Below are 14,969 nucleotides of genomic sequence, written 5' to 3'. Positions count from 1 at the left end.
AGCAGCCAAGTGTGAATCTTCAATAACATCAAAAAATGAGCTCTTCAGTGCCTGGATTTAAGGGCTGGCTAGTAAATGTTCCATTCCAAAATTTGCCTATGACAAAGTACCCTGACCACAGTTTCCTTTTTCTTAGTCCCTCATGGAATAACCTTGGAAATGTCCCTGGCACAGACCTCTACAAAAGCACCAAGGATTACAAGAATGTAAGTCCCTGTGACCTTCTCCATCATTGTTCTAGGTTTGGGTTTGTGGGATGAATACTTTCACAGGCTGCTTCCTTTCACCAAGGCTCTAGGCATGAACTTCAGGTAACTTCTTCCAGTTGAATAACTTTGATTCCTATCTCTTCCCAACAAACATTCTTAGGAATTTTTTAAAGGGGATGTCCAGGGTGCTTTTGATTTGGAGAGACCCTATGATTTGTAGGCTGTATGGTCTGATGAGACAAAGAACTGGAGTTAGGAGGCCCATGTTTTAGTACCAGTTCTGCTATTTATCGACTAGCTGAGTGATCTTGACTAAATCACTTACCTTCCCTGGGTCTCCATAGGCAATGGGTAGAAGTTGTAAAGATGCCAGTTTAGTCTTGACACTATGAAAAATTTCAGAACTAGAACTGCCCAGAGTAGAATGAGTGGCCTTAAGATATAGTGAGTTACTTGTGCTTTGGAGGCCTTCAAGTAGAAGCTAGAAGATCACTAGTCTGTCCGGTTCATTATAGTGGGGATTCCTTTTGGCTTTGGAGTCAATTTGATGACTGCTAAGGTTGCATCTAGCTCTTCAGTTTTATGATTCTGTTTCCTGATCTGTAAAATCAGAAGATTTCTACTAGATGAACTCTAAAGTCCTTCTTTAAGCTCTGAGATTCCATGATTCTAGAAATATTGCTTTTGGTTCTTCAATTATGTTGCATTGTGACCCATGGTAAGTAAAAGACTCCTACAATGTCACTAGGATTTAATTTCTTCATCTCTCCAATGGGAGTCATACTATTTATTGCTGGTTAAAAAAATTTTTTTTAAAAGATTTTTGACACAGTCAAGAGTTAGCTGTATTGCAGACTAAAATCTTTGTCAAAACACAAAATTGAAAATGTCCAATACACGGAAATGAAAGTTAGTTGCCAAGCTCTAGAGTACTTGTGAAGGATTGCTCTTCAAAGTCCCTGCAGCTTTTAAAATTAAATGCATGAGGCTTGAAATTAATTGCAGAAATACTTTCCTCTCCAAACTGCAGGTCGATGAACCCGAAGGAGTGAAGATTGTTAGCTTTTATAGTCCTATTTTTTATGGCAATATCGATGGCTTTAAAAAATGTCTCAAGTCCACAGTAAGTAGTGCATCATTGGAAATTTATTTAATTTTCTTTGACTGGTCATTTATCAAACATACATTTAGTGTATACTTTGTGCATGACATTGTAGTGGTCGTTAAAAAATGTAACAACACGAAGTCCCTACCCTCAAGCAATATCATTTGATTGAGGAGGTAAGACATACAGATAATGAAAATTTAAATAATCTCAAAGTTAAATAGTATAAGACATCTTGCCCCTTTGAACATGCTCCCTCTTTAATTTTCACCCTCTCCTTATCCCCTGGCTCTTTCCTTTCTTCCTTTAAACGTTTCCACATCTTTTCCATTCTTTAAAAAAACAAAGAAAAAAAAAAATTCACTTGGTTCTACCATCCTCTCAAGCTATCATCCTAATTTTCTGTTCTCTTTCTCAGCCAAACTCTTAGAAAAAGCTATCCGTACTCTTCATTTCTACTTTCTCACTTCCTACTCCTCAACCTCTTGCATTCTGGTTTCCATCCTTGCTTCTTTGTAAAACTGTTCTCTTCAGGGTCACCCAATGGTCTCTTTATTGTTAAATCTAATGACCTTTTTTCAGGCCTCATCATTCTTGACTTCAGTAGCATGACAGTGTTGACTATCTGCCTTCTTTTTTTCTGGATCCTTTCTGGGTTTCATGACACTGCTTTGTTAGGGTTCTCTTCTTACCTTTTGAAGCATCCCTTTGCAGACTTTTTTAGGATCATAATCCATATCACCCTCCCATCACCCCCAGCTATATCCTAGATCTTCTCTTTTTTCTATTCACTATTGACTCCTTCAGAACTATCTCTCCTTTTGATCTCAGAAGCTCCCATGAATTCAACTATAATCTCTTTTTAAATTGAATATTTAATTTTTTCCTCAATTACATGTAAAAACAATTTTAACATTTTTTCAAATTTTGAGTTCCAAATTCTCTTCTCCCCTCTCTCACTCCCCCCCAGTGAGAAGGAAAGCAATTTGACATAGGTTATACATGTGCAGTCATGCAAAACACATTTCCATGTAATTCATGCTGTGAAAGAAAACACAGACAAAAACCCCATAAAAAATAAAGAAACTAAAAAAAAGTATTTTTGATCAACATTCAGGCTCCACCAGTTCTTTCTCTAGAGATGAACAGCACCTTTCATCATCAACTCTTCAAAATTGTCTTAGATCATGGTACTGCTAAGAATAGCTAAGTTATTTATTCACAATAGATCATCATACAATATTGCTGTTACTGTATATAATATTCTCCTGCTTTTGTTCATTTCACTTTGAATCTGTTCATGTAAGTCTTTTGAAGTTTTTCTGAGAGCATCCTGCTTGTCATTTCTTATAGCACAATAGTATTTCATCACAATAATATAGAACAATTTGTTCAACTATAATCTCAATGCAAATGATTCCCAAATATTCAGCCCACTTTGTCTGAGCTCTAGACTCACGTCTTCACCTGAATGCCCTAGAATTTCAAATCCAACACATACAAAACTGAGGTCAGGTGTCATTTTGTTGCTCCTAACTCCATGCCTCCTGTATCCACCCCCTTCTTTCCACACATACCACGACCACTCTAGTTCAGGTCCTTATTATATCTCACTTTGATTATTACAATAATCTAATTGGCCTTCCTTCAACTAATCCTTTCCCAATCCATCCCCCATACAGTTGATATTCTTAAAAAATAGAACTGACCATGTCACTCCCTTCCTCATGAAGCTTCTGTGAGTCTTTATTATCTCTAGGATAAATGCAAACCCATCTTTTTGGCATTTAAAGCCCTTCACAATCTATTTCCAGTTGATTTCTTCAGGCTGATTACACATCACTCCCCCTCAGATGGGTGGTCTAGTCAAACTGGACTACTCACTGTACACACATTCCATCTCCCACCCCTGCACCTTTAAACAGGCAGTTCTTCCCTCCTGCTCTCCATCAACCCCATCCCTGAAATGATCTCTTTTCTCACTCCTACCTCATGAAACCATAACTTCCTTCATGGCTCAGTACAAGTGCCAACTTCTAGAAGAGACCTTTTCCTGATTCTCCCAGTTGTTAGAGCCTTCCAGTTACTTTGTATTTATTTTCCTATCTTTAATTTACTTATCTGTGTATTTGTTGCATTTTCCTCACTCCCAGTAGAATGTGATCTCCTTGAAAGGAGCCGAGTCTGGAATACAACAGGTGTTTAATAAATGCTTGTTGAATTGAATTTGTATAAATGATGATCCAGATGTTTTAAGTAACTTACTTCTTTTCAAAGGTTGGGTTTGATGCAGTTCGAGTTTACAATAAGAGGCTAAAAGCACTGAGGAAGATACAGAAACTCATTAAAAAGGGACAGCTACGAGCAACAAAGGTGAAGATGCACTTTTCTTTCTTCTCCCCACTTCTTCCTTCACTTTTATGAAAGTATGTTGAATGCCTAAAATTGACATCTAACTATTTGGGCACCCAGATGCTAACAATCAGGTCATATGGACAAACAGAATATCTGGGCTGAGTCTTTTTAGGTTTTGAAAGAAGACAGATTATTTCCATAGGAATTTAGGGTAAAATCTTCCATCACAAAGAGTATACATTTCATTTTGTAAACTTTATTGTTAATGGAAGGCATACAAAGATAGAAAAATAAATCCACTTCTGCATTAGAAAATCACTCATGATGTGGGATAAGCTGGTACAATGGATAAGAGCACAGGCTTTGAAATAAGGAGACCAAGGCTTTACACCAGGCTCTGCTACAAACTGGTTGTGTGATGTTGGGCAAGTGATTTTTATCTCTCTGATTCTCAGTTTCCTTATCTTTAAAAAATTGTGGGGTTGGATTGGATTTTCTCAGCTCCCTTCCCGCTCTAATGGTCCATGATTCTAAGATGTCCACAGACTTTTGTGATCATTCATTTCTATGCTGATTATCTCAATGATGTCTCTGTTGGTAAAGTCTAGCACAAGGTCTTCTAAATCTGTCTGTCCCTACTGCTCTTTATTTTTTCTTTCTGCAGAAGGCTCAGAGTTTGGGTTTAGGTGAACTTGACTTCTATTACCTGTGTTTTTCTACTTTTTATTTTCAATTTACTTTATTCCATTTTCTATGTTCTTCTAAGGAAGAACATACGCCTATTTAGTGAAATAAATTAATTGAGAGTATTACTTGGAATCACAGAATTTTAGAGCTAGACAAGACATTAGATACAGTCTCATCGAATCTACTAATGTTAAAAATGAAGAAAGTCCTGAGTCTTGCCCAAGGTCATCCAGCTGGTTGGGGCAGAATTGAGATTAAGATCCAGGTCTCTTGCCTCCTGAACTAATGTTCTTTCCAAGATACCATATATCCACATAATAGTCATCTCTCTTTTGGAACTTCAGCTTTATAGAATGAAAGAAAAAAAGTGGTAGAATACATAGAGGCATGGGCTTGGACTCAGGAGGATGTAGGTTCAAATGCTGCGTTTGGCAATTTACTAACTATGTGACTCTAGGCGAGGTATTTACTGTTGTAGCCTGTTTCCTCATTTGTAAGATGGGAGTAATGAATGAATGAACCAACAAATACTTATTAAGGATTTACTATGTGCAAAGCACTGGGGGCCCAAATTAAAGTAAGATAGTCCCTGCTCACAAGAAGCTCATTTTCTAATGGAGGAGACAATGCATAGAAGGTTTCACTCAAATGGAAAGGTAACATAGTCCTTAGAGCCCAGTGGCCAAGTGATTGGTAAAGCATTTTTTAAAAAATCATTTCTATTGATAAAATCAAATCCATTCTGATGTAGAACCATTCAACAGTGCTAAAGACTTTGGTGGTAAGAATTTTCTTTTCTGGATCTTCAGTGGCTGTGGCTGCTGAGGAGGCTGGGCTCCAGAACCTGCCACAGGGTTTGCTTCCCAAGATGATGGCTGGGCTAAAAGTGGGACTGAGGGTCCAAGAAGGTGCTACCATCCACAGTTAGTGGTGGTGGTGGCAAGGAAGGTCTGTGGTGCCCAGGCTGGAAGGAGGGACCCATGGTCTAGAGGTATTCTATTACCAAGGCTTATGAGTTCAGGGTCTTAAGCTGTCTCTGTTGGGTTCTTGTAGGAAGGTAGTGATTGAGTGCTTTGACTTGCCTGGCAAATGGTACTTGTGAATGTCAAATCAGATAATATATGTAACGTATTTTGCTTTTGCTTAAAGTGTCATTACTATTACTATTATCTTAAGTTTATTTGAAGCCAACTTTGGAAAGAAATTCCCAATTTCACACACAATGTTCTTGGAATTGTCTTCTTGGTTTAGAATGGCGTTGTCAGTGATGCCTGTGCCACTAATCAAGGTTTTGAGCCTGATGAAGATCCTGAAGATCCTGAAGACCTGAATATCCCAACTAAGGAAATAGAGATCCGAGTAGACTGGAATTCAGAACTTCCTGTCAAAGTGAATGTTCCCAAAGTCCCCATTCACAGCCTGATCCTCGATTTTGGAGCAGTATCATTCCTGGATATTGTTGCAGTGAGATCACTACGAATGGTATAGTTTTCTTTTACTTTTGTACAAAAAATTCTAACTACTGGCTTGCAGACAGTTTCCAGCTAATTCATTAATGTCTCTGATTGCACTGAGCTCTGGGAAAATAAAATGGGATGGGGTTAGCCCTAAGATGGTCATTATTTTATTTATTTTCTGTGTGTAGGATGTGGAGCTTAGGGATCTGTGATCGAGTGAGAGAACCCTGCCCTTGGAATCTGAAAACCTGGGTTCATATCCCAGCCCTGCAACCTACTTAGCTGAATGACCGTGGGCAAATCACTTGACCTCTCTGACTCACCCTCCTTATTTGCAAAATGATCTTTTACAAGGACTAGATGGTCTCTGACAGCCTTTCAAGCTCTGAAATTCTGTGAGACAAAGATTTGTTGCCAATGGGACTACTTTTTATATGGAGACTGGCAGGGTGAAGGTTGTCAGGTGCCAGGATTTAGAGGGCCAGATAGTAACGAAAAACAAGCAGTTATCAGAACAGTTAGATATCAGAACAAGTAATAACTCAGGAATCCAGAAAGTCAAGGAATGAATTGAAGAGTATGCAATGAATTATCAAAGGTCAGGAATAGATAAGAGATCAGAAATCCAGGTAAGGAGGCCACAGATTAAGAGATAGATGAGCATCAGACTTTATGATGGGCAAAAGGTCCAAAATCCAGGTGGACAGATAACTTGGGTCAAAGCTCAGGCAATCAGCCTAGGGTGACACAAATATTAGTATGAAGTAAGCTCTAGTTCAGCTAGAATTCAATAGTCTCTGCCCATAAGGACTTTACCTTCTACTTGGGGAATATCACAGGTAAGTAAAAACAAGATAATTTAGTAACGGACAGGAGGAACAACCAGGAGAATCAGGAAAGTCTTCCTGTAGGAAAGTAGAATCTGAGTCTTGATGGGAAGCCAGGGACTCTAAGGGTAGAGGTGAAAAAGAAGTAGATTCCAGGAATGAGGGAGAGCCTTTGCAAAAGAACACAGGCAGGGGCAGCTAGGTGGCATGGTAGATAGAGCACCGGTCCTGGAGTCAGGAGGACCCGAGTTCAAATGTGACCTCAGACACTTACTAGCTGTGTGTCCCTGGGCAAGTGCCCCAATTGCCTCAACAACGAAAAAAAAAAAATAAAAGGAACACAAGCAGAAGATGAAAGAGCAAGCAAGCCACTTTGACTAGAAATGCTGGGTGTGTGAAGGGAAGTAATGGGAAATATCTGGAAAGGTGTGAAACCTCACTATGAAGGGTTTGAAATGCTATGCTGGGGAGTTTGTAGTTTATCTTAGAAGCAATAAGGAGTCACAGAAACTTCTTGAATGGGAGGGTGACATGGTCAGGTCTTTGCTTTAGGAAAATTATTTTAGCAGCTACGTGGAAGATGGATTGAAGAGAGGGGAGACTTTACGAAATTGAGAAGAAAACATTTTATACTTAGATTTTTTTCCCCAATATATTTCTACTTATTAACCATGAGGCAACTGAAGGAAGGTTTTGGCTTTTATTCTATTCAAAACACACAAACACACACACACACACACAGCCTTATTGTTAGTTGCCCTTTCAAATGAAAGGGAGTAAAAAAGTGAATTTTTGGTTTTCACAGATATTATTTACTTATAATCAGAGTTTCGTTGGAGACATCCTCATACCTGTTTGGAAGAGCCAATTATTACAATTTTAGGGTGAGCATTTACACCTTGGGAATTGGCAAGTACTACAAATGCGGGCTTGAATCATCATTTAGCTTATGGTCCAAAATTAAGAAAGTGATGGAGAAAATTTTAATAATGAATATTAAACTTAAGCATATGAATATTTTCAGAAAGCTACTTGTTAAACATTTACCAACACACCCTTACTTATAATGTATATATTAGTACACACCCTCATTATTATCAAATATTATAGATAAATGTCTCTGAAAAAATGAAGTTTTTAACACACATACATCTGCCTACGGCAACAGAAGCACTCACTCAAATACAACTGTGAGCTGATACTCTCTCCTCCCATTAGTGTGGGTTATATAAAGGAAATCAACCACCCCCTCAGTATGGTACTCATTCCAATGGGTCTAGCACAATCTATCTATTCATTTAAAGTTCCATTGTCTGTGTAAATTTCTTTCATCTGCAAACTTATTGGATTCACCAGATTTTCAGAGCTGGAATGGACTTTAGTGGCCATCTAATTCAATCCATACCTCCCATACACCCAATGAAAGAAAATTCCCATTATAACATGCCCAACAAGACCTTTACTGCCTCCCGAGGCAGCCATTTCCACTATGGCATAGTTCTGTTAGGAAGTTTTTCACTTAATCAAGTCTAAATATGACTCTTGGTTACTTCCATCCATCACTCTTAGTTCTGCCTGTTGGATCTAGTCAGTCAGCTAATATTTATTAAATGTCTACTGTGTGCCAAATGCTGGGGATACAAAGAAAGGCAAAAAACAATCCTTGCTCTCAAGGAGCTCAGAGTCTAATGGAGAAGACAACACAAACAACTATGTATAAGAAAGTCACATAAAGGATAAATTGGTGGGGGGACTAATATTGAGGAGGACTGGGAAAGGATTCTTGGAAAAATTGGAACTTGAGGATAGTTCCAGTCTAATAATACCTCTTCCAGATGATGTTTTTTAAATACTTAGGTATTTAAGCTAGCTGCCCCTGCCTGTGTTCCTTTGCAAAGGCTCTCCCACATTCCTGGATTCTACTTCTTCACCTTTACCTTTTGGAATGCTTAAATACTTGGGTCCAACATAAACCTCTTCTCAAGGTTAAATATGCCCAGTTCCTTCAACAATTTTCATATGACGTGAATCTGAAGTCTTTTGCCTTTTTTTTTTTTTTAAAGCTTTTTGACTAGGTAGTGGGGTTAAGTGACTTGCCCTGGGTCACACAGCTAGTTAAGTGCCAAGTGTCTGAGGCTGGATTTGAACTCAGGTCCTCCTGACTCCAAGGCTGGAGCTCTATTCACTGTGCCACTTAGCTGCCCCTGAATCTGAAGCCTTTTGCATCCTGGTTACTCTTATCAATATCCATTCTAAAATGTACTGTTCAAGACTGACTATAATACTCAGGATGTCACCTGAGCAGGATGAAGTACAGAGGAAATATCACCTCCCTATTCCAAGAAGCCATGCTCCTCTTAATGAAATCCAAGCCGTTGTTACTTTTTAAATTGCCATAACACATTGTTGACTTGTATTGAGCTTGAAGTCCACTAATATTCCTAGATCCTTTTTTAGAGGAACTGATGTGTGGCCATGACTCACCTATCTTGTATTTGTGAAGTATATTTCTCAAACTTCAGTGCAAGATATTACACTTATCTTTATTACATTTTATCTTATTGAATTCTGCCCAATTTTCTAGCCTGCCAAGATCTTTTAAGATCCTGCCTGTCATTCAGTACACTAGCTCTCCTTCATAGGTTTGTGGCAACTCCCAAGTTCTGTTTATTTGAGGAACTTTTTGGAGCTGGGTAATACTTTAGTGATCAGATGCTATAGAAATGTGGCTATATTAATTCACGCCCATAAGAATCATGTATGAATTTACATCAACATTAAAAGTTCACTTTTCTTTTCAGATTGTAAAAGAATTCCATAGAATTGATGTGAATGTGTACTTTGCTTCACTTAAAGGTAAGTGTACGTATGTATGCATATACTTATTCACAGTTTCCTGCCCCTCCTCATCCCAGACCTGTGGAGTCTGGGGACTTTGTGTATGAGTACCTTTCCGAATGAAAATACACAACCTCCTCTTTACTCAGTAGTGCTGGGAATGCATTGAAACCCATGTTCTGTTGACTGGGTTGCATCAGTGAGAAAGTATAAAAGGGTGAGATGTGGGTAGAGATGGCCTTCCCATTGAATGAAGACTTACCTCAAATGGACATCTTTCCCCTCACCCACCCCCCTCCCCCACTCTCTCTGATGAAAAACTTCCTCGAGGACGAAGAGGTTTATCTTGGGACAGGGATACAGAATGATCTTCCACTCTATCTCCCCAACCCCACCAATATTTCTCTCTCTAGTTATGTCAACATGTATAATTTTGTTCTATGTCCAATGCACAGTATTTTCATTCTTTTGTAACATAAGTAGAAGACATGGGCCCAGCTCCCAAGAATATTACAATATTTTGTGGGAAACTGATATATAGGCAGTTCTACTATAATGAACAAATGTGTTCTCCAAAAGCACTCCACTATGAAAAATTGTGCAATAAGAACTACAGAGCCATGAAGGAATGGAATTAAGGGCATGATGCTCCAAAACTGTGTCAGTGTTACATTTAAAAAAGTATAAGACCCTAATTTTTAAAAAAAATAGTAGCATAGTTTTATACATGTTAGATGGATAAGAAATACACAAATACAGTAATAGTGGCCCCGGAGTGAAGTCAAGACGATGGAGTGAAAGGAAATATTTTTGCCTAGTTTACCCAGCACGTCTCCTCTACAACACAGAAAATGGTCACACTGATGTCTGGCTGGGAGAAAGTCAAGAAAAGTCACAGACATAGGGGTGGGGTATGGCCAACAGTGTAGAGTAGAGAAAAGGGAGTCCCTGGGTAGGAAGCCCTGGGGCAGAAAGATCTCAGGGTGCTAGAAGCAGGAACAGATGCCATCTGGAAGCTCTGTTGCCCATTACCCAGTTCTGGGTCCCAGATCCAGGATAGAAAGGAAGAATTCAAGGGAGCACAGAACCTAGCTGAGTACTGAGCAGGAACAAGTTCCAGAAACTTAGCTATGTGACTGAGCCCAGTTCTAGCCTTTAGTCCAACAGTGGAATAACCAGGGGAGGATGTCCCAGACTAAAGGGGAGCCAGCAGTTCAGTCACTAAATCTGCAGAATCTCCCAAAGGGCCAGCAATGACTGATTTCAGCAAGAGTCTACTGAAACCCAACCACACAGAAGCCAACAGACTCAAACTTGGGTCAAGAACTTGCAGAGCCCAGACCAGGAGAGCAGTGAACAGACTTTCCCTTCGGAGCACTGAAAACTTGCAAGCCCCCATACTGGATTGTGAAAGCAGCAGGAGAACATAAAAGGACAGGAGCTCAAGCCAGACATCTCCCCCTCTTCTCCAGAAGTGAGCAGAGCCCAACACTAACAAACTCCAAAATTAAGAAATAGGCTGAAAGAATAAGCAAACAAAAAAAGAACCTGACTGCAAAAAGCTGCTCAGGTGAAACAGAAGCTCAAGAAACAATAGTCAGTGGTAAGGGCTATGGCCTCAGGCCGCTGCTCCACCTGAACTCCAGGTTGGGCAGGTCGGGCAGGCTGCCACAACTCTGAGCCTCAGGGCTAGAGGTCTGGTGGAAGGGGGTGGGGTAGGTGAAGGGGGTAGAAGTGACTCAGACCAGCCCTTCTCTACTCACAGCTCCTACTGCATCAGAAGATATACAATAAATATGGCCTTTTACCTTGACAAAGACCTGAAGTTTGCTTGTGAAAGTGGGCATCAGAAGGGTTGCAGCTTGTAAGTTATGATGAAGTGGCACAGTTTTTTTTTGTGTGTGTTTTCTTGCTGTTTCTGGAAGAAGAAATCTTGCAAAAGCAAATCTGAGTTACATATTTTGTGACCAGGGGCATGGCTGATTTGCAATTTCATCAACATCTCATTGGCTCTCCTACTTACCCTTTACATGCCTAATTTTATCATATGGTATGGGGGAACTAGATTGGTCAGCAGTCCTCTGATCAATCCCCCACTCTCACTACATACACATAGGAAGCAAACAAAAAATATAAGAAAATATTATGTAATCAAGTGCTAAATTTGTACAGAGAACCAATATATGCACATACATACTCACCTACACAAATATACTGAATTACTTAAAGTAGTGTAGATAAAGGGGAATAATAGCTATCTGGAGAGGCAAAAGTTTTCTTATAGGAAAGAATGTTTTCAGTCAGAAAAAAATGTATTAGGGTGTCTGTGCGTAAAGCCAAGATTGGAATGATGAGGCTAATTAGAGTAATTGGACTAGCTATTGCATGAACATCTTGCATGCGCTGAGAGAACGTAAGCTCTTGGAACAGTACATGCATCTACTGTGTATGTGTTTTGTAGACTTCACTATTTACATGCTGTATACCCCCATTTGAATGGAATGCCTTGAAGGCAGGGACTGTTTTTTGCATTTCCTTGTCTCCTCAGAACTTAGCACAGTGCCTGGCACATAGTAAGCATTTAATGCTTGTTGATTAACAAAACATTTTATTTTCTTAAAAAGTTTTTATTGGTGTCTTCTGTTTTTTACATCATCATAGTTATCCCTAGTATTCTTATAGCCCTCCTCTTCTCAGAGAACCATCCCATATGATAAATATTATTAATTACCTTTAGGCAAGAAGTACATAAGCACTTAAGTACATAAGCTCAAGGCTGTGTTATTTATTTATTTACAAGGCAATTGGGGTTAAGTGACTTGCCTAGGGTCACACAGCTAGTAAGTGTCAAGTGTCTGAGGCTGGATTTTAACTCAGGTCCTCCTGACTCCAAGGCCGGTGCTCTATCTACTGTACCACCTAGCTGATCCAAGGCTATGTTATTTTTAAAAATGTGTGTGTGTGTGTGTGTGTGTGTGTGTGTGTGTGTGAGTGTGATTATTTTAGGGCTATCGCCAATCAGTCAACAAATATTTATTAAATGCTTACTATGCAAGGTCCTGTGCTAAGCCCTGGGGGGGATACCAAGAAAGGCAAAAATTCGATCTCTTCCCTAAAGGTCACTTTATAAAAAGAGAATTGACATGCAAAGAACTACAATGCACATGTAAGCTACGTAAACTTTTAAGACTGGTTAATGTTTGAAAAATATCCTTGCTTCCTTAGAAATACAAACTGAACGTATGTATTGATTTTTGGAGTCACAGGCAAGAAGATATTAATAATCTGCTTTGATGGTATGGAGCTGTACTCTCATTACTCTTAACTTGAACATATTTTCTTTTTTTATATTTCATTCTAAGACCATGTGATAGCAAAACTGGAGCAATGTGGCTTCTATGAAGATAATATTGTAATGGACATGTTCTTCCTGACTGTTCATGATGCTGTGTTATACATACAGAGTCAAGTTAAAACCCAAACTATTCAAGACCCTATCTTGGAAAAGGTAAACATTTAATCTCTGTGTCTCTCTTTGAAAGAGGTTAGAAAGCTTTATAAAAGCCATTTGGTCAAATAAGAAGACACCCATACTTGATGTGGTGTGTTTAAAAACTGGACATTAGTCATATACTGCCTTTTCAAAAGACTACATGTGAAACTCAGTTTTGCAAATGGAGTTAAAATAGTTTAAATCCTGCAATTTTTTGCTATTTGGATTAGGTTAGAAATGAACTCAAAAACGGTCTACCAGCCCACAGCCCAGAGAACCATGAGGATCTGTTCAAATTTGATACTGTCTTAACAAAACAAAAGAAGTTCACTGGTTTTTTAAGGGTTTCCATATTGTGAACCTTCTCACCAAATACATAGGGGATCTGGACTCTGAAAAAATCTCTGGTCTGGCTTTAAGAAGACCAGACTATTGAGTAACCTCAGCATTCAGAATCTTGTTTTTAATTCTCTCACCTCTATTGAATTTGTTTAAGGAACGAACTACATACCTCAGTGATCCTACCTTTATTCAGAATTGTATTTAGCATTCCATGTATCTGAGGACAGGCCATGACCCTGTTTTATACTTATTTGGGTCTCCATTGCCATTCCTGGCATGTGTCAGGTACTCATAGTAAATATTTGTCACTGACCTCTTGGTTTTCCAATAGTGTTATTTGAGCATGATTTAGGATAGGCCAGAGGATACAGGAACCTACACCCTACATCTCTATCCCACTTCAATGCTTCTCTGAGGGCTGAACCCAAAGGAAATGCTCTGACCCCTAGTTCAGTATGTACTTCTAATTTTCCCAGTTTATCCTCAACATTTCTGTGTGGACTTATAGCTCTTGTCATGTCTATAGCAGCAAAATTAACTAGGTTACTGGAATGGGTAATTATGTTCTCAGTGAATATTAATTTTATTCTCTTTGTCAAGATTAATCTGATACAAGAATATAAAGATCCTCTTGAATTAACGGACAGAGAGATGAATGAAGATGGTCTTGATGTCCAGGATGAGGTATGATTATTATTTCTACAAATAAAATAAATCATTTATTATATTTTATAATGAGCTGAAAAGCACAGATTATGAACGTCTGATTGGAAACTGACCAATGAGAAATATCTACAAAAACTATCCCAAGGAGTCATCCTGACTCTGCTTGTATAGTTCTTCCATTTTTGAAAGTTTGCACTATGAAAATATTATTTGTTCGTAGCAACCTGCCTCCCTATAGCTCTTACTCTGGTCCTATTTCTGCCCTCTGGAGCAATATATGATATCTTTTCCCTCTTCTACATTGATGTTACCCTGTTCATACATCTCCTAAGCTTTTCTTCTTTAGGCTAAACATCTTCACTATTCTCAACTTCTACTTATGAAAATTAGTTCACATTTATCTTGTTTTTAAAGAAAAACCATGGCGAAAATCGTTAGGATAATTTTGATTTCTGATTCTTACCCATAACTAACTGACCCAGCTTTGTTCTGTCTACAAAACTAACATTGGTAGCAAAGGTGGGTGAAAAGCATGTATGTGTACATATATATTTCAATTAAATTTTTTATAATCACAAGATAAAACACAGGTGAACCCCTGCTTTAAGAAGACCCACAAATGAGACTTTAAAAAGCTGATAAATTTGATGTATTACGCGCTTTTAAAGAGTAGTCAGGGCATAGTTCCTTTAAATCATTTGTTTCTCTATTTCATTTACAATATGATTAGATTTACACAAATTCAGTTTGTATTCAACTCTTTAGAAACACATATATTTTGAGATACACCACAAATGAGTACATTTGAGTGAAGTTTATGCAATCTGGAATTAGGAAAAGAAGACATAGATTCCAGTTAAATTAAGATCTATCAATCAACTTTCTTTGTTTCTGCAGGCAATGCGTAGACTCGCTTCCTGATGGAAGGCTAATGAAGTTGGCACCACCATGGACTGTGTGGCAATACTCTGAAAGCATTTTCTATCTTGA

The 14,969-nt window shown here is 38.6% G+C and overlaps 1 protein-coding gene across 1 annotated transcript in view; it reads left to right on the top strand.

Moving 5' to 3' along the window:
- Positions 1 to 14,900, top strand: part of SLC26A4 (solute carrier family 26 member 4) — a 58,049-nt gene extending 43,149 nt beyond the window's left edge. Inside the window, exons 13-20 of the mRNA XM_027838855.1 lie at positions 137 to 206; positions 1,240 to 1,332; positions 3,592 to 3,687; positions 5,608 to 5,838; positions 9,442 to 9,496; positions 12,841 to 12,986; positions 13,914 to 13,997; positions 14,877 to 14,900. Of these exons, the coding sequence (XP_027694656.1) occupies positions 137 to 206; positions 1,240 to 1,332; positions 3,592 to 3,687; positions 5,608 to 5,838; positions 9,442 to 9,496; positions 12,841 to 12,986; positions 13,914 to 13,997; positions 14,877 to 14,900 (799 nt within the window). The remainder of the gene's footprint in view (positions 1 to 136; positions 207 to 1,239; positions 1,333 to 3,591; positions 3,688 to 5,607; positions 5,839 to 9,441; positions 9,497 to 12,840; positions 12,987 to 13,913; positions 13,998 to 14,876) is intronic.
- The last annotated feature ends 69 nt before the right edge of the window (positions 14,901 to 14,969 follow it).

The sequence above is a fragment of the Vombatus ursinus genome, unplaced genomic scaffold, assembly GCF_900497805.2.
Source record: "Vombatus ursinus unplaced genomic scaffold, bare-nosed wombat genome assembly UNPS02014830.1, whole genome shotgun sequence".
Classification (NCBI taxonomy): domain Eukaryota; kingdom Metazoa; phylum Chordata; class Mammalia; order Diprotodontia; family Vombatidae; genus Vombatus; species Vombatus ursinus.
The sequence above is the reverse complement of the archived record's forward strand: the minus strand, read 5'-3'. Positions and strand labels throughout refer to the sequence as shown.